The sequence below is a fragment of the Asparagus officinalis genome, chromosome 9 (genome assembly GCF_001876935.1).
Source record: "Asparagus officinalis chromosome 9, Aspof.V1, whole genome shotgun sequence".
Lineage (NCBI taxonomy): Eukaryota > Viridiplantae > Streptophyta > Magnoliopsida > Asparagales > Asparagaceae > Asparagus > Asparagus officinalis.
The window spans coordinates 15384787-15404854 of NC_033802.1; the positions used below are offsets into that span (position 1 = coordinate 15384787).

The following is a 20068-nucleotide window of genomic DNA, read 5'->3' on the forward strand; positions in this document are numbered from 1 at the left end:
GTTTGTAATAAAAAAGTAACAGCAGGGGGTTTCCTAATAACTGGTCAAACTTTAAGGGGTTTCAAGTTTCATAATAGTTATCCTTTTGTTATTTATACGATAAGTAGTTCCTTGCAGGTCAAGTTTCTGAGGGTATGCCATGATATGCCCAAGCAAAAGCATGGTTGACTTTGTATAGGGATTAATGTTGCATGAGAATATAACATGGAACTATTCCAGTTGGCCATGTTGAGAAGTGAGGGAAAGGAATCTTTGTGAAAAATGGATGCTGGAAAATTGCTGTCCTGTAGGTGCTGTATGCAATGTGTAAATGCTCTGTTATATACAAATGGTTAGCATTTGTATTTGGAAATATTTCTCATTAAAGGTTGATAGTTTAGTTAAAGATACCCTGTTGATAAGATTAATTTATATGTTTTTCGAGCGTCCTTGAAGTATCTTAAACTGTCCAGAGAGTGTTTGCATTTTCGAAAGGTTTAAGAAAATTGAACTATGAAAATGCAAGTGATGCCATTTTTTAGTGGGTTGATCTTGTATGTGGGAGGTGGAGTAAAAGAGGCATAATTTGATTGCGCTGTGTATATATCGGTGAGTCTAGGGGTTCAACATGAACTAAATGAGCCAAGATCCAATGTTCGTATATTTGTTCAGTTATTACATGAGCTTAGGTTTTGTTCAAGCTCGTCTCATTAGGTAACTGAGGTTGCCAATTCATTTATAATATTGCGTGTGTTATTTCTATCTGATGAATATTTAGCAGTATTATGGCGGTGAGAGCAAGTGAGACTTTCTTGTACTGTATGCCTTTTGTAGTCTTCGTTATGGTCTGCCTGATTGGTCGATGTTCTATAGCAACATACACAGTGGAAACTTGCATCTTATTGGAGAAATTTCACCCCTCTTATAAATGTGAAGAGTCTTACCTAGATAAAAGTTGTCATGACATAACTTTGGCTGTGATATTCAAAAGAATTTCCCTGCTTAAATTGGCATGTCCATTTGTTTCTATCTTACCAAATTGATTGCTTTAGTTTCTTGATATGCAATATTTCATGGATATCATGATCCAATTTGTAGTGTAGACTGCTTTTACTTCTTTAGGATAAGATTCAATCATGTTCTAGAATGTGGTGCTTTCCTCCAGGTTTTGCAAGCTGGTACGATATGTGGCTTCCATGTTTTCTCAGGATGTGTTTGGCAACTTCAAAATAGAATTGGGCTAGACTAGTTTTATCTTAAATAGACCAAAGTTGAATCATACAAGGGTTGGTCCACAAAAAACCTTTTAGGGGCTAGTTTTTGAACTAGGGAAAACTAGTTCAATTTGGTCAACTTTTGCCAAACTACAAATAATGTATTGAACCAAGGTTGTACCATCTGAAACAAGTTTGTGAAGTTGCTAAACACACCCTATGAAGAGACAACCTATGAGTTCTTCGCTTCTTTCTTTCATTATATTTCCATCGGTTTCTTACTGTTATCCATATATCTCCCGTAGTGTTCCCCACAAATTTTTTCTTGCATAGTTTCTCCAATTTCCAATTTTCATTTCAGTTTTCGATTTTGACTTCACAAACTGGCAGTTTCTCCAATTTCCAATTTTTCTTGCATAGTGCCGACTATTATTTTAGATTTTTTAGGTTATCCTGGAAGATTTTCACTCAAGATCTTGATCTATTTCCACACAGGATGATTATCCTCTATCCATCTGAAAAGCTATGAAAAGGCTTTTCTTTCACAAAAAAAAAAAAAAAATGTATATGTTCTCTCCAAACTTACATTCTCTCCCTGATGGAACTGACAAATAGCTTAGGAAGTATCTTGCGATGACAATGTTTTGCTAATATAGCTCAGTTTTCTATCTCTCTCATGTCTGAAGGAATTTTACAGATTCAGACAAAAGGGAGTCTGGGTTCTAATAGAAATTTCTTCTCTCCAATATTTATATTCTCTCCGAACTTATATTCTCTCCCTGAAGAAACTGACAAAGAGCTTAAGAAGCATCTTGCGATGACAATGTTTTGCTAATATAGCTCAGTTTTCGGTATCTCTTGTGTCTGTAGGAATTTTGCAGATTCAAACCAAAAGGGGAGTCTGGGTTCTATTAGAAATCAACTAGAAGTTATTTTTGAAAGGAAAACAAGGAATTAAAAAAAGGATTTTTTTTTTACCTTGTAGGTTTTTTTTGTATCCAAATGGTTAGTTCCCTCTTCCACCTTTTCTTACGTAAATTCTATTGATATGGTATCTTCTATTTTTGCCTTCAGCTTCTGCATACTAGTTTAGGGCACATAATAAAAAATTTGGATGCAAGGTACCAACACTTAGTATATGATCTTAGAATTCAATTTGACTATGGTGTTGTGTCTTGTGAAACATGATGTATAACATTCATTTAAGTGCATAAAGGGTGATGTAAAGTTGGCTTATAATGAAGTTCATTTGTGTAAATGTGTAGCTTCTAATGCTTGAAAATTTATGTGTGTATGGCGTACTATGTATAGGGGTCATATAAATCTTTTTCTCCCTGTGTCTGTCTTTGTAGAGGGCTTTATAATTTTTTCTCTTACATACGAGTGCATACTGCAACTAGCTTCCTTAAAGTGGGCTTCAAGATTCATATATAGAATAGATGTTGTGGTTGCCTGTTAAGCCTGCACGATCTTGACTATAAGACACTACTAGTTTTCCTAGCAGCATATTTGAGTTTTATTTAAACCATAATTTTGTCCCTCTGAAGTGCATAATTCACACCCTGTTGAAGTATATTTAACTTAGAATTAATGCATTAGAAACTTTGTAGCTCAAAATAATTATCCTCTCTAAAAGCAATATATCTATTTATTTCATGATAGTTTATCTTTAAAAAGAAAGAATTTCTAATATTTTCCTAGTATTATTCTTGGTGTGGCCTGTGTATATGAATGATTCAAACTTTCTAGTTTTCCTTTATTTACATGGAGAATCAAACTATTTTTACAACTATCCTTACCTCAATCCAAATTTTATGTATTTCTGCAAGTATCAATTGAAATTATTCCATGGTGACACTTTATTTTTATTCGATGTATCACGGTTCATAGTTTGTTTCATATCAACAATCTTAGCTGATATCTATTGTTTATCTAATTGGACCTGAATAACCAAACTTACATTATCATCAATGTTTGAGTTCATAATTGCGATTATTGTACATATTGTCATATTAAATGTTTATTAGGCTTTTTATTTTTTTGGTTCGGAAAGGGTAGGTTTCTAGGTCCATTGACTATAAATGCTTATTATGTCTACATTGTAGGATTAGGTTACGGATTTTCAGTTAACGTAGCAATCTTATGTTGAATAAATCATCAATACTAACCAAATCCGTCACCTTAAGTGTTCTTGCTTTTCACAGTGGCAACTCAACTAACCTGACAATTGCCTTGCCAAACTAGCTGCATACCCGACTGACTACAGAACGTGTTTGCACCTAAGGTGGAGAATGTGCGCAGAAAAAATCACATGAAAGCATAGGCAGAAGCAAGTATACTGTCACACATACAAGCGCATAACAGAAATAATGAAAGGGGTACAGAAGAGGAAAATAATAGTTTTCATAGTACTCCATGTCTTTCCCCCTAGTCAGAACGGTGTCAGTTAAGGGACCCGTCTCAAATGTGCCACTTCTTTGCTTGTGTCAGCCGAATATCAAATTGGCTAGGCCTGTTAGTATCAGATGGGGTGTGCGTGAGAAACTGACTAAATTGTGATGATAGGCTCATGTCACCAAGTATCAGATGGGGTGTCCTTTAATCCTTTTGGTGTAGGGGGACAAATGAAAAAAAGGTAGAAATACTTAAAAATGATGAGACATTCCAAGGAGGGCCCTCCATAAAATGTTGTTTTCTGTCTAAAAATGTGCTAACTTCCAAGGTTTAAAATCTTGGTATTGGCCTTGGTTTTCGTTCCCTTTTATTGTTATCTTCTGTGGTCTTCGTATGTTATCGTCTTTGATGGCCTTGGTATGTTTCAATTGGAAGTACCAATACGTCAAAAAAGTCAATTTAATCATAGGTTCATGTCAACTGATTATATTTTTTTGTTGGCAGAGATAAAATCAAATTTTGGTATTTCAAGCTTGAAACCCCATTATGTACTTGTAATTATTATCAAATACTGATCTGTATTGGTCATAACTAGCCAATGCCGTCACTATTTGCCAGCTTCAGTTGGATCAAATTAGCCGTGCTATAATCCTTTACAAGATTGCCATTATTTTGCGCCTTGCTAACAATCCTTTATTGACAGTTTGAGCTGTACAGTAACTACAGTTTCATCTTTCATGAAATTATTTGACATCATCTTCCTTTGTTGTCTTTATTGCTTGAATTGAAATATATTTTGTTATTTGTTTGAGGTGTTGCTGTGAACATCCATCTAAATTGGTGGGAATATAGTTTGGTTTTCATTACTTATGTCATTTGGATGAGATTCCTTTTTTGTTTCCTTACCATTAGCAGTTGTGGTCTTTTTTCTGTTCGCACTTCTGAGTGCTGTTCTCATCAAGCCTTACTTAAGTTCAAAATTTTCGTTGCTGACAGATTCAGATTCGGGTAGCTCCTCTGGAAGTGACTCAGAAGATAAAGGTGCTACTCCTGGAAAAACTACTAAGGTATATCTATACATTAAGCTTAATAACATGTCATCTTTTGTTTTGACATCAACTGCTTTTTATAACCCCTAAAATTGCTATTTCTGTTAGAAGCTTTATCTAAACATTATTCAGTGTAAATTACATTATGGATGTCCAATGCTTTAGCATTTTGCACTTGGCATACCCTATTTCTATTTGACAAATGAAACCCGAGTCTGAAAGCAGATAGAAGTTAATGAAATAGGTAGAAGAAGATGACTTTGCCCCCAAGAAAACCAGAAGTACAATTTTCATCGTAGGTGCATGAAGCTTTCTCTGATGCTTATATAGAATACCTCATTTCTAGCTTTATCTTTCTGTTCAAAAGTACAGAAGTACAGCTTTCACTTAGGTGCCTAAAGTTATCTCTTTTGACACTTTTGAGTACCTCATCCCCAGCCTCCCCCGTCCTCGTCTTCCTCCTCCTCTTCTTCGACATGGTTTGGCAGGGTGTATGAAGAGGGAAAATGAGGCGAGGGAAGGTGCAATTAGATGCAAGGAACCATATGCATTTGTGTTTATTGTTTGGTAGGAAGGGAGGAGAGAGAAAACACATCACTTTTGTAGTTCATTTTCTCTCAGTTTTTGAGTCTCCACAATTTGGAATAATTCTTCTCTCTCCTCATTTCTAGTAGATTTTAAATTGTCCCTACTCCACTCACCTAAGTTTGTCTAATGCTCCTCTCTAACTAACATCCTCCCCATTATTTGTGTCTAGTGTGTTCTTGATCTATAATTCTCCTCTATCTAGATTCCTTCTCTCTGACTGTATATCTAGCTCTCCTTCTCTCTTCATTCTAATTTACACCTCGCTCTCTTCACTAATACCTCTCTAGCACTCCTTAACTAACTCTTTCTAGAACTCCACTGAGTAACTCTCTTCTGGTGAAAGTTAGTGAAAGGGGTGTTAAAATAGAATGTTGTAGCGAAAGAAATTTTTGAGAGAAAAGTTGGAAAAGGAAAATGTTAAGAGAAGGAAAGTTGGATATAAGGAGTTGTTAGAGGAGGGGGAGAGTTGGAGATGCAAGTCGTAGAGTGAGAAAAATGGTTAAACGGACTTCTGGTGTGCAAGTTTTTATAAGTTATAAAAAAGAATTTCTTTCCTTATAAAATAACTCACGTGTGAAGCAAGTTATATTTTAGTGGAGAAACCAACCCCTAGGGGTGTTTAAATCCAATATTTAACGAATAGTTTGTTAGTTATTCCTATAAATATTCGGTTATATTTGATTCGGTGTTTCATTTAACAATAAACAAGTACATTTCAATACACAGTTCACAAACAAATATAATTTAACTATAGTATATAGTTGATTCGTCTGAATATTAAATATTCATTTATTAATATTTTTAATTAAGTTAATTTATTAAAGGGTCAATTAGTTATTTTTATAAATTTTAATTAGTTATGATAGTATTCCAATTAGAAACCTGTGAAGTTGAGGGGTTAGATTGAATGTGGGAAATAATTTGGAGTGCGAATTTTATAATGTGGAGGGTGTATACGGAAAAGTCCTTAGAAAAGGAGAGTGGAAAATAATGGAATACCTAGCCTGCTATTCAAACCCACAATCTACAATTAATGAAAAAAACACATTATCATATGTGCTCAAGAGTATTTGCAAATGGTTAGTGAACTGATAAATAATTAACTGAATCAAATTTGAATACTATCTCGATATTCAAATCATATCAAAATTGACAAATTGGACCGAGTTGAATATTTTACTATTTGATTCGGTTCTCTTTGTTTCCACCCCAACCAACAGCCGCATTTTTTCTATGTAACAAGATGCTAGGTACCTATCTATTTAGGAGATGCAAAAAACAATTTTTTTGAAATAGATCAAGTTTAACATTTAATTTACAAAATAGACCAAAAACTATTTAATTAGCGACCAACTTTTACCCATACGGTTGAAAATTGGTTTATTTTGCTAATTAAATATGGAAACTTGTATAAATTTCAAAACTTATCCAAACTATTTTGTTAAAAAAACTTATAAATATGATTACAGATGTAACTTGTGAAAAAATAAATTTTAATGCAATTATAATTGTTCTAATTAACTGTAAAAGTAAATTATTTTTTTGAAAAAAAGGACTGGGAGTTAGTTTAGTTGTATAGTGTTCTTCTAGAAGTATTCTGTTTTGTAATTGTAGTTAGCAAGTCTATAGTATATAACAAAATAATTCCTACATTTTTATTGTATATTGAAATTATAACTACAGCTAATTTGTTCAATACAGATAAGCGTAACTGACCTTAATTTCAAAATAACAAAAAAAAAAAAAACAGGAAAAACAAAAGTGTAAACCAAGATTTTTATTTTTTTATTTTTTTAAATTTTATTTTATTTATTTATTTTTCTTTGTTCCCATGGCGAGGTGAAATATGTAGTTAGTAAATCAAGAGGGTGTATCTATATATAATAAACACTAGAGAAGTTATTAATAAAAAATTAAAAATGAACCAAGTTTAATCAGCAAAATAGACCAAAAAAATATTTAATTAGCAAAATAGACCAACTTTTCAGTCATGTGGCTCAAAATTGGTCTATTTTGCCTATTAAATATTTTTTGGGTCTATTTTGGTAATTAAATTCCAAATTTGGTCTGTTTCAAAAAGTAAAAGTTATCCGAGATGCAAATTGTCAAAACCTAGGCACACGGAATGTAAGCACAAAACGATGCTCTTTTTGCAATCCTGATTCTACACTTGTATCTGTTTTCTGTTCACTGTTAATTTTGTTTTTACAAATCCTTGATACTGAAGGCAAGTAGAACACTAAAGCTATTGGGAGTACAAAACATTGTGAATTTTGGAGTCTAGGACTGTTTTTCACTGGCTACATTATGTCTATGCAAAAATGCAAGTGGACCTGTGTGAATGACTGCCTGAAAAGGAGTATTATACCGAAATTTTCTGAATATGATCATAGAATGAAGATGAATATTGTAGGTACATAATTCCTAATTGTTTAATGAATCGAACTATTTTGAGATTTCATGTTTGCTTTTCAATGCATTAGAATTTTGACAATAATTAACATGCTAATAAAACTGTATAAATATGGCCTAGGACAATTCTTTCTTTAACGGAATTTTTGGTGTAACGAAATTGTTTACCTTGTTTTTATAGGCAAATAAAAGACCTGAGACAGTTCAGGACCAAGATAAGAGTGATATCATGAATCCAATTGACGCAAAAAGTGAGTCCCTCAGTTCATTTTCTTTTACTCTTTTACTATAGTACCTTGTCGATCCTTTGTTTCTTTGTTTCTGAATAAGGTGTTATATATTTGTACCATTGTACAGGATCTGTTAGTGGGTTGGATCTATCACACCAAGATGCTCATCCTAACCCTATGTCTTCTGAGGCAGATGGGCCTCAAGATGGTAAGCATGAGTTTCTGAGAAGAGAACTGTGAGTGAGACCGATGAGGTCTTAAGCGTTAATTTGCACGGATCAGCTTATCTTTTCGCTATGAAATTTTAGGGGAGAATGCTCCACCTGAGAGACAAGTCTCCCCAGAAAAGCTCTATCGAGCAGCTTTGTTGAGGAGCCGGTTTGCCGATACAATTCTTAAAGCCCAAGAGAAGACTCTTGTCCAGGTTGGTTGTTATCATTTTTAACGTTTGTTTTGTTTGCTTATTTTTTATTTCTAGCCAATATTTGGTTTCTGACATGGTTTAATCTTTTATGAGATAAGGGTGAAAAAGGGGATCCTGAGAGGCTTCGGCAGGAGCGGGAGGAACTTGAAAGAAAGCAGAGAGAAGGTATCAAACTTTATTCCTTATTAAAAGCCTTCTTTTGTTGGCTGTCACGGAAGCCTTTTCAAATAATAATGATTAAAAAAAGGCATGACATGGTTGTTAGGTATATATGCAAACTTGAATTGTCTATGTAGTCCAAAATCAACTTGACCAATCGAGTATGTCTGTTACAGTGATTTGGAACTGAGGGTGACATGGTTGTGGCTTGAGATTTTTCATATCAAGTATTACCCTTGAATTGGAGAACTTACACATAATCACTTAGGACTGCAGAAAGTTGTATTTTAGTAGTGCCTCAAAAGATTCCTAAAGATGTTGTGTTTGACATGTCAGGAAATTTACAGGTAGATTTAAAAAAAAAAAAAAAAACCCCACACCAAACAAAAACAAATAAATAAATAACATAAAAAATAAAAAAGGAAGAAAAGAAAATACAAAGAAAGAAACTCGGTGGTGTTGTGCAAACCCTCTTAAACTTTACAAATTAGACAAGAAACCCTTATGAAAATAGCATGACTGACAGCTCATGGTAGAAGTGTCCATGTCACATAACTGACGGGCTATTAGTTTGTCATGCATGTTCTGCATAATTCCCCCCTACAACTCAATATATCTGCCATATTACCCTCTTCCACTCTTGTATCCTCAATGTTAGTTTAGTCCTGTTGCCCTTCACATTAATATCATTTATGCCTAGCTCGTGGTGGATTGCATAATTTCTACAATTCGGGGGGGGGGGGGGGGGGGTCTCTAATTTTTATAAAGTTTCTTGGGTTTTTTTGGGGTGCTCGGGTGGGGGGTGTTAAATTAAACAAGGATCTTGGTAACTCTGATTGTTGTTTTTATTTCAGTCTTTTATTTGCTGTGAAAGCAGAGAAAGCACGGCTGCAGGCATAAGCTAAAGCTGCAGAGGCTGCCCGTAAGCGTGCAGAGGCAGAAGCTGCAGCGGAAGCTAAGCGCAAACGTGAACTAGAGAGAGAAGCCGCCCGGCAGGCATTGCTCAAGGCAAGACTTTATTTATAGTTTTCTATATTTTATTTTATTCAGTAACTTGCAGTGATATATAGTTTTCCACCATTGTACGGGGAAAAATAGTTGGCTACTATCTTGACTTTTTTTTTTTTTTTTGTAACTTGTAGATAGAGAAAACTGTGGAAATCAACGAAAACTGCTTGATCCTTAAAGACCTAGAAATGCTTGGAACTGTTCCAGGTGAGCATATACCTAGTTCTGTTGACGAGACAAGCCCAGATCTCTCTCAAGATGGCTTAGGGAGTTTCAAACTCGGGGGAAGTAACCCTTTAGAGCAACTCGGGTTGTACATGAAAGATGATGATGAAGAGGAGGAAGAGATTGCCGAGGTGAAGCCAGTTCGTCCTGCAATTAATGACATCGAAGAAGGAGAGATTGATTGATGCATTTCCCTGCTCTTTTGTACATTTTCTAAGTAGAGCACTGTTGAATGCATAGGTGGTAATTTTATTTTATTTTCTTGTTCTTTGTTTTTCCGGCTGTGGTAAGAAGGCAGCCTTCAATTTTGGAAGTTAAAAGCAGAAAGTTTCATCCACCTAAGGAGAACATGTACGACGAGCGAATACTTAAACCGAAGAACAATTTGTTTTATGTCAGAACAATTTGTGTATGTGTATTCACCTGAGTATCTGAGCAAAAGGAAACATGTTCAAAGCTTTATGTGATCAAGTATGAGCATATGGAATATAATTTATAGTGTTTAGTTTGTGCTTCTTTCAGTGTAAAAAAGAAAGCAGATGTTGTCTAGGACAAATTTCTCATGTTTCTCTCTTCTGAGAATTTGTTAGGTCCGCAATCCATGTAGTGGGTTGTGTTCTTTCAAACATATAGGTTTGCTCAGTGGAGCTGTACATGATATTTAGTCGGATGAAGGTTGTGTTGAATTTTTGTGCACCATTGTTTGCCTGTGTTGGTGGATTTCTTTTGTGCTTTTTGACCATCCTGTCTGAATCCTATCAAGCGAGCAGGGGTTGATCGCGGATAGATATAGTTAGGGGTGCTAAACCGTATCCGTATCCGATGAAATATCCGTAACTGTATCCGTTAGGATACGAATATGGTTACTCAAATCTATAACCGATAGGATATGGTTATGGATATGGTTTTGTAGTGAAATATCCGTATCCGTATCCGAAATATCCGAATACATATTAGTCATACTCTTACGATAGTTTCGATTCTTAGATTATGGATTTGTGGTTAATTTTGATGATCAAGATGACTAATCTTAACTATTTAGTTATAATGGACATATTAACGAACTTTTTTGTATCACATGAACTATGTTTTTCTCAATACTATCTAGTTTTCTCATATCTGTTTTGTATCCGCATGCATATCCGCTTATATATCCGCATGTATATCCGTAACCGTATCCGATTTTAGCGGATATGGTTATAAGTTTTTCTTACCGAGGTATATCCGTATCCGTATCCGTATCCGAGATGGGTAAGCGGATATGGATATGGTAAGCATCATATCCGAGCCGTATCCGGACCGAATGCACCCCTAGATATAGTTGTATCACTGAACAAACTTACTATCCTAGAGTTTAGGTGTTGCATGTAAACCCCTCGGAATGATTTATTATTATTATTATTATTTCTGGCACTTCTACCCTTTTGAGGGTCTATCAGCAATTACAGTTGTTACTAACATTGAAATAAAGTCACGAAATCCACCATGTTTGAGCATATGCTTCATGAAATCTTTTAATCCCCAATACAATAGTGGCTTATTTTTTGCTTTGCCATTGTGAACTTTTCATTTATTATTTTTGCCATTATTATTATTATTAGGCTAGATAGCATTTATATACCCTATTGTTTCGCCTACTTTTCACTTATATACCCCAACTTGCATCTGATAGCAAAATTAACCGGAGTGACGACCAGAGGTTGAATCCTAGACTACCCCTTCTTAGAGGTTGAACCCTAGATGACCTTCACCTAACTAAGGGACATACTTGATCTGGATCAGTGTATAACTTGCATGCAATAAGCAGGAAAATTTCATGGACCTCAGAGAAAATGCTCACCGACTTGTGACAGCCCCAATTATTTTAGTATCTTACTTGTGAACTTCACTAATTTTAGAATCACAAGCAAAAGCTACGTTTCGTAAGTTACGCGCTCAATTGATTGCCTGCTTGAAGTAGACTACTTATTTATTCGTTTAAATTTATTTCGTAATTTGAAGTCTCTCGTGTTGTCAAAGGGAGCGCCAATAGATTAGGGTTGCAAGGAAAAGCTAAGAGTAGATTGGTGCTTGTGCTTAGGTGGACGTATATTCAGTCAAGTGCTTTCTGTAGAAAAACACACAGAAAAGAAAAGAAGGCGTTGCATATTTCATGATTAAGAACTTTAATCAGCGTAAATTTATATAAAATCAACGAGCTGTAAAATTAAAACACAAAAAATTATATCATAGTAATGCTCATATCAGCAAGTTGTTCTGATGCATACATAAGAAAAAAAAAACAGAGAAATTTTAGAATAACTCACTTGTGTGCGCAGACTGATCTGATAGTTAGCATATTCAAAAATCAATACAAATAAAATATTAACTTAGTGAAGCATTACGAAAATTAGTATAATCATTAGATTTTTAACTCTAATACTCTAATTGCTTCCTATATTACCTCTATGAACTTTTTTATCCACTTTAATGCGGCTTACTAAGAAAATTGGCGGCTCCTGATAGAGACTGGATAGGAAAAGTCCAAACAAGATGGGGTCAGGTTAGTTGATGAAAATGATCTTTTTTGAGTTGTCTGCTTTATTTGTCCACTCAAATTAGAGAAAGATTTCTATAGGTTGTGTACCCGTGCACCTTTAATATTTCGCTGTCAAATTGAACCTTTTCCTTTTTCTTCTAGCAAAATATTCTAGTTGGTTGTGAACCGGAAATTTAGTATGTGTATCATTTTATCCCTAAACTAGATCTCAAGGAATTTTTTTGTTGTTTATTATCAATTTGTATCTCAAGTTCTAAACCTTGGAGGTACTCAATTTTTATGAGTGTTGTTGTAATTTTAATGAGTTGTTTTCTAAGGGGCTGTTTGTTTGCTAAAAAAAATGAGAAACACGACCCCCCACCCCCCGCACGCGCGCCACATCAGATTTTAAGAAATCCCCCTGTCACGTAGGATTTTGGTTTCAACCAATTTTTAAATCACATGTTTGTTTCGTTTTGTGATTTAAAGAAATAAGGGTGCCACATAGGATGCCACGTCAGATTTATGAGAAAAGTGTCCTCACACAAAAAACCTCTAAAAACACTTGGAAATATCACTTCAATTAATTTTTAATTACTAAAAGCACTATTGAAACAGTGACTGTGAATAAAATAGATTACTTAATTGCTGAAAACACTGTTACTAATGCGGCTAATTTCCATTTTTTTTTATGTTCAAACAAACACAAGAAATGGGAATCGAAACACTGTTACTATTGCAGCTGGATTTGTTTCTTATGTGACATGGCGGTGACGTGACGGTGATTTCATTGCGAAACAAAAAAAATGCGGGAAATGTCTTGAAATCTCTTAGAATGAGTTGAAATGTGAGTTTTCCATTTCCGTTTTTTTCGGAAAACAACCAAGCAGCCTCTAATAGGAAACATATTAGAACTTTCCACATCAGAGTGCATAGTTCCCCACTATTTATGGGGAAATGGAATTCTCAGATTAATTTTTCTTTTCGTGACTCAATATAGAACCACTTGGTCACATACATGTAATTTTGATGAAATTCATATTCTTTCTCAAGGCAAAACTATTTAAATATAAAAAAAATATTATTGTATTTATCTTAGAATGTATTTGTTGATGTCAGCTATCAAACAATGGGTTTATTTATGGATTAAAGTAGAGTTAGGGTTCTCAAACTCCTTCAGATGACTAGCTCTGTAGGTCGTTGTTCTTCCTTGCACACGAAGAACTCGTAAGAGGCCGGAGTTGGGTTCTCTGGTTGTTCCTCCGACGATCAAGTCAGTATATGAATTTGAGTAAGAAAATATGAGATGAAGAAAATCTCAAAGTTGTGTCAAAAGATCAGAGAGCTACCTTCAGCTGCATGACTTCCTTTTATAGAGGATCAAAAGGGCAGATAGATAACTTGAGCCGAGTCCAGGCAGGCGGCTGACTCAGTAGACAGCTGACAGATGTCAGACGCTGGCAAAGATGGGTCATCCAGGTGGCTAGTGCAAAGCGACAGCAGCTGCTTGGTGTTGACTGAGCCTGATGAGTCATAATGACTTTTGGGGCTGGAGTAATGATGATTTTTAACCATGCATTTAATGTGATAGTGACTGGCTGTTGGTAGAGGGCTTGAGAAAGATCGCCTTTCGACTCGGCCTAGCGAGAAGGGATTTGTAGGGATGCCTCTCGAGAAGGGATGACTCCTAGCGAGAAGGGCAAGAAGTACCGCCTCTTCAGTCATTTGGTGGAGGGCCGACTAACACTACCTTCTTACATGGCTACGCGCGTTGCCGGCTAAAACAGTAGGCTCAGTGAGAGTGCTTATAGGATCGATTTGGTGGGTAGGCCCACAAGTACCACCTTTTTAATCGGCCTCGATAGTTGTCGGCTGAGATAGTGTGCCGAGTATGGAGGCTTGTGGGTTCGATGTGATAGGTAGGTAGACAAGTACTACCCTTTCAAGCCAACCGTGTAAGTTGTCAACTCAAGAAAGATTAACACTTAGTTATTTGCAGGTTATAATAGTGGCCCCATTTCATTCGAATTCGGCTGGCGGAGTACGGGTGAAAGTTGAATAAAAAGTTAGATTTTTACCTTCTCGATTTTTGTATCTTTTTTGCTTGCATGTCTCATGCTTTGTTTGAGTCCATGTTTGTTATAGAGTCGAGGTGACTTAGCCGTTATGGTGAATAGGGAGACTTGACCTCATACCTTGTTTATTGAATATGATCGCAAGGTTCTAAAAAGCGTGCCTTGGTCTTATGAACGTGCTAAGGTCTTGCTGTAGACATTTTCCGGTAGAAATATTTTTACTTTTGTTAATTTGAAACACATATTTTTGGGTATAAATCGGTCCTTCGGGTTAAGATGACTCGGCTTCGTGTGTGCGGAGTAGTGCTACTTGACCTCGTGCCTTGGGCATATTCGCGATGACAACAAGGTCTTAGGGTACATGCCTTGGGCTTAGGAGGATGCTAATGTCTTGCTGTAAATATTTTAGGTGCAAATATTTATCTTTATTAATTTAAACCGCGGACCTTTGAGTATCCAACCGTTTTTTGGGTTGAGATGACTCGTTCGTGCCTTGGGTCTACACGCAATGACACCAAGGTCTTAGGGCATGTGCCTTGGGCTTAGAAAGATGTCAAGGTCTTTTAGCTGATGTAGGACAAATTAATATGACTTTGTTTTACCCTAAGTAGGCACCAAGGTTTTTCGAGGCGAAGCCTACCGAGTAGAGGCATGCCTTAGTTTTACCCCGAGAGGGTACCAAGGGCTTTGGTCGATGGCGCGCCTTTGTCTTACCCTTGATAGACCCTAATGCCACTAGGAAAGAACCCTAGAGGGGGGGAGGGTGAATAGGATTTTTGCTAATCTAATCCGATTTTATACCAATTAAAACTAATTAATAAGTTATCCTAACAAATAAGATATGCAACAATTGTATGCAAGGATAATCAATATGAACAAAGGGTAAAATAAACAAACTATAAATGTGATAGGGTAATATACACAAAGAGTAATAGACAATGGCGGTATAAGATAAACACAAAAGAAAATATGTTAATGACAAACTCAAACACAAGCAAATGATCAAGGAGTTCAGACCTTCCGTCCTACGTCTCCGTTCCCCACTCCCAGGGAGAAATCCACTATCACACTGGGTTTTCGATGCTCACCCGAAAACGTTTACACCTCACACTCGGTTTTCTAGCTCATCGAAAACTTTACAATCAACACTCTTACAATCCCACTTTACACCCTCTAATTGTTGGTCTCTAGGCCATGTCTCTTTCAAGTGTTCTGATTTGCAACCTCTCCCTAGGCTTTACTACCAACACTACTCCTCTTGGGACGACCCCGTCTCTCACCACACACTCTTCTCGGTGTACAAGTGTATTACAAAGTGATCTCACAATTAAAGCTCAAATACAACAAATTTGTTCTCTACAATGGATGAGAACACAATGTAGGCTCACTCTCTAAGTCACACAAACCCACAACCCAATTATACAATGTATGCAAATACAATAAACTCAATGGTTGTGTGTGTAAGCAAAGAGTAAAACAATTATAAACTCAATATAAAATCTAGCTTATGAAAATTAAGATAAAAAACAATAAATAGATAGAATTGAGTTTAAGAAAACTTCTCTATAATGACAAGAGAGAGAGAGAGAGAGAGGGAGATGAGTTGAATGTCCAAACACCAAAGATTATCTCCTCAAGCCCTTGTGAAAATTTCTTCACAAACTTAAATTTTTGTAAACAAACGCTTAAACAAAATTAAACCACACTCAAACTTGTTTTGAAACTCTCTTAGGTAGTTGGGAATGATAAATGTAATGGGGTGTATATAGGGTAGAAGAAACAACCCAAGAAAACCCTAAAAACCCACTGATAAACAAAATCTGGAAACTAGTCGTTACTGTGCAACGGTCATACTGGCGGTCGACTACAGTACCATGACCGATCAATCACGAAAGGCTAAAAAATAGAGCAAAGTCTCTAAACAATTAGCGGCCCCCCGCCGCGACCACTCCGGTCGACCGCGAACAGATATATCAGATACACAGGTTTTGAAAATAGTTTTCTGACTTTTAAACTTGATTTAAAAATAGCAAATAAATTTAAAAAAATATAAAACTTTTGGGAATGCTTGTAAACATGAAAATGAACATGTTACAGAAACTGGTTTTCAAAAAGCACTTCCCATTTGTGAAATCTCATCATTTTATAAAATCGCTTAAAATACAAAATCTCGAAAATACATAATTTTTACAAAATGACTTAAACAAACTCCTAAAACATTTTGGATAGATTTATAGACTTATACAAGATATAAAAATAGTGTAAACAAATCTTCAATCCATAAACATATAATTTTGCAAATTCAATAGAATATGAAATACATAAATGTATATATGAAGATATATATTGTTTCATATCTATACAGCTATACCAAAAACAACTTATCCATAAATAAATATGTGAATAAATCTATGGTTTAAAAAAACTTGTTTTCTATGTGGATAATTTACAAAATGAATAAACCAAAATGATAAATATGAAACATGTATGTATGGATGTATATAGATAAGTGTAATTGTTTCATACTCAAACTTGAAAGCTATAAAACCAAAACGTGTATGTGTGTATATAATTGAGCTTAAAGTATCAACACACATAATATAAAACCTAAACTAATTTACCCAAGCTTAATTGATATTCATTGTAGCTTGACTTGGTACACTTTACGGATGAAGCTTGATCTTGGATCTTTATCTTGAATTGCATTGCTTCATTCTACTATTCCGCTAACCTCCATTGGATACGGTCGTGAAAGCTCTAGTCCATCCATCCTCCCTCACATTGTTTGCCTAGAATAAATAATAAAACATAAATACTAGACAAATAATATTAGTAGTAAATTGTTTGCTAAACATCATCAAAATAAAAAGGCCAACAACCTTGAGCAGGTGCCAAGGTATTTTCAAAGCCGATCGGGTCAAGATGTACCTTGGTTTTAACTCGAGAGGGTACCAAGGGCTTTTATCGATGGTGCACATTGGTCTTACTCTGAGTAGGGACTAAGATCTTTTGAGTCAAAGCCGATCGAGTCGATGATGATTGATCGATGAAATCTGCACGTAGATGTACATCATGGAAAAAATATCCTAACTAAAGATAGTACCATTAATTTGATTACTTGGGGAGTTTTATGTGCCTTGAGCTTAGACATGAAAATGATGTCATGGTCTTTGGTTGAGATAAGCCGAATTCTTAGCAATCTCCTTCCTCTGATCCCTTTGCCGCTTCCTCTCTTGGCGAGGGGTTGGTCCTCACCACTGACTTGACTGTCGATGATGACGTTGTTGCTGCTGTTTTAGCTGATTTGGTTGTCTGCTTGTACATTTGGGCATCTTCCACATCCATGTACCCATGAGCCTTAGCCATCAACTTCTCTGTTTTAACTTTGTAACTTGGGCCACTTCAACTTAGGTGGTGACTCGCTTCTTAACGAGCGAGTCATCCAGCTCGTTGCTCTCTAAGCCGGCAACATACGGTAGTAGACATAGGACCGCATCGCCAGGGTCGTCAACTTCCAGCCTTTTGGCTTGGAACCTCTTGAAGTAGTTCTTGAGGCTTTCTCTAGGCTCTTACCTCAACTGCATCAGAACATGGGAAGATAGCTGTTAGACCCTAGAGGGGAGGGGGTGATTAGGGTCTTATGCTAATCTAATCTGATTTTATGCCAATTAAAACTAATTAACAAGTTATTCTTACAAGATAGATATACAATATGTTATAAGCAAGAATGAGCAATATAACCAAAAAGCAATATCCTAGCAATGAGATATATGGTGAATTATATGCAATGATATATAAACTAACACAAGGGTAAACAAAATAAACAAGATAGTGGATGATATAAATAATGAGCAATGGACAATGATGACAATAAATATAAACATAAGAGAAGTGAGCCAAAGCAAACTCAAACACACGATATGATCACGGAGTTCGGACCTTCCGTCCTACGTCTCCGCTCCCACTCCCGGGGAGAAATCCACTATCACAACCGGGTTTTCTACGCTCACCCGAATAATGTTTACACCTCACAATATCGGTTTTCAATGCTCACTGATCAATGTCCACACCTCACACTCGGTTTTCTAGTTCACCGAAAACTTCACAATTCACACTCTCACAATGTCGGTTTTCAACGCTCACCGATCAACGTCTACACCTCACACTCGGTTTTCTAGCTCACCGAAAACTTTACAATCTCACAATATAACAAATGATTGTTCTCAAATATGGATGAGAACACAATAAAGCTCACTCTCAGTTGTTACAACTCCCCACAATCTAATTATACAATATATGCAAATACAATAAGCTCAATGGTTGTGTATGTAAGCAAAGAGATTAAACAAATCTAAACTCAATATAAAACTAGTTTTAATAAAATGATAATAAAACAAATAGATATAAAGCTAGAAAATGAGTTTAGAAAACTTCTCAATAGATCAAGAGATCGAGGGAGAGTAGTTGGATGCTAAAACACCAACAGACGATCTCCTCAAGCTCTTATGAAATTGATTTCACAAACTCAAACTCTTAAATGCTTAAAAGCTTCTTAAATAAACTTAAACAACACTTAAACCCTTGTTAAAACTTTATTAAAACATTTCTTGGATTGTTGCTGGTAGAAGGGGTTTGAGGGGTTTATATAGGAAGAGAAACCAACAGCAAAAACCCCAAACCAAAGACCAAAACCCCCCCAAGAATCAGAAATCTAATTTTGTACCCATTATAGCCGTTGGGCAATTGGCGATCGACCGTGGAAAACTCATGGTCGACCGTGAGCAACAGAAAGGCAAAACTAGGCTCTGAAAAGACATCTGGTCGACCGTGACGGTCGACCGCGAAACTTTCTGGACTTCATCCGATCGACCACCACGGTCGACCACGAGACACTAAAAAGCATATTGAGTCTTTGGACTCAAGGGCGGTCGACCGTGGCGGTCGACCGCAAACAGATACATAAAAATGAACAGGTTTGAAGAAGTTTTCTATTTTTGAAACCCTGCTAAAAAATATCAAAAAAACTCAAAAAAATGTAAAACTTTGGAAAATGATTGTAAACATGATAATACACATGCTACAAAAACTAGTTTTAAAAAAGGACCTCCCAAATAAAAAATATCATCATTTTGCAAAATAGTCCAAAACATAAAAATATGAACATATGAGTTTTGACATTTTAGCTTAACCATATTTTGAAACAATACAAAATGATTTTATAGACTTGAAAAAAGATATAAACTATTGTTATGAAGTCTATAAATAATAAATACAGTATTTTCACAAATACAATAGAACATGAAACATATGAGTTTGTATATGAATATATTTTTGTTTCATATCTATGAAATTAAACCAAACCAACTTATCCACATAAAAACAGAAACCAATAAAATGTGTGTGTATATGATATTGAGCTTAAAGTACTTAACACACATAATATAACACCTAAACTAAATTACCCAAGCTATGATCTTGATCTTCAATAAGCTCTTCTTGGTAATTTTACGGATGAAGGTTGAACTTGGATCTTCAACTTGAATTGTATGGCTTCACTCCACACTTCCGCCAACCTCCATTGGATATGATCGTAAATGCGTAATTTCATCCATCCTCCAATATATTCTTTGTCTACAATAAATAAGAAAACAGAATACTAGACAAACAATATTAGTGGTAAATTATTTGTTAAACATCATCAAAACAAAGAGGCTAACAATAGCTTCAGCTTGGTATTGGCTAGGAAGTGGAGCACAAACTTTTGTCTGAGTTACTCAAAGTTGTTGATGATTT

General features: G+C 35.6%; 1 protein-coding gene across 1 annotated transcript in view; it reads left to right on the forward strand.

The window, feature by feature from the left end:
- Positions 1-10197, forward strand: part of LOC109823690 (transcription factor GTE10-like) — a 16068-nt gene extending 5871 nt beyond the window's left edge. Inside the window, exons 4-10 of the mRNA XM_020390026.1 lie at positions 4584-4654; positions 7818-7887; positions 7994-8074; positions 8175-8290; positions 8389-8455; positions 9327-9457; positions 9592-10197. Coding sequence (XP_020245615.1) covers positions 4584-4654; positions 7818-7887; positions 7994-8074; positions 8175-8290; positions 8389-8455; positions 9327-9349 — 428 coding nt within the window. The 3' untranslated portion in view covers positions 9350-9457; positions 9592-10197. The remainder of the gene's footprint in view (positions 1-4583; positions 4655-7817; positions 7888-7993; positions 8075-8174; positions 8291-8388; positions 8456-9326; positions 9458-9591) is intronic.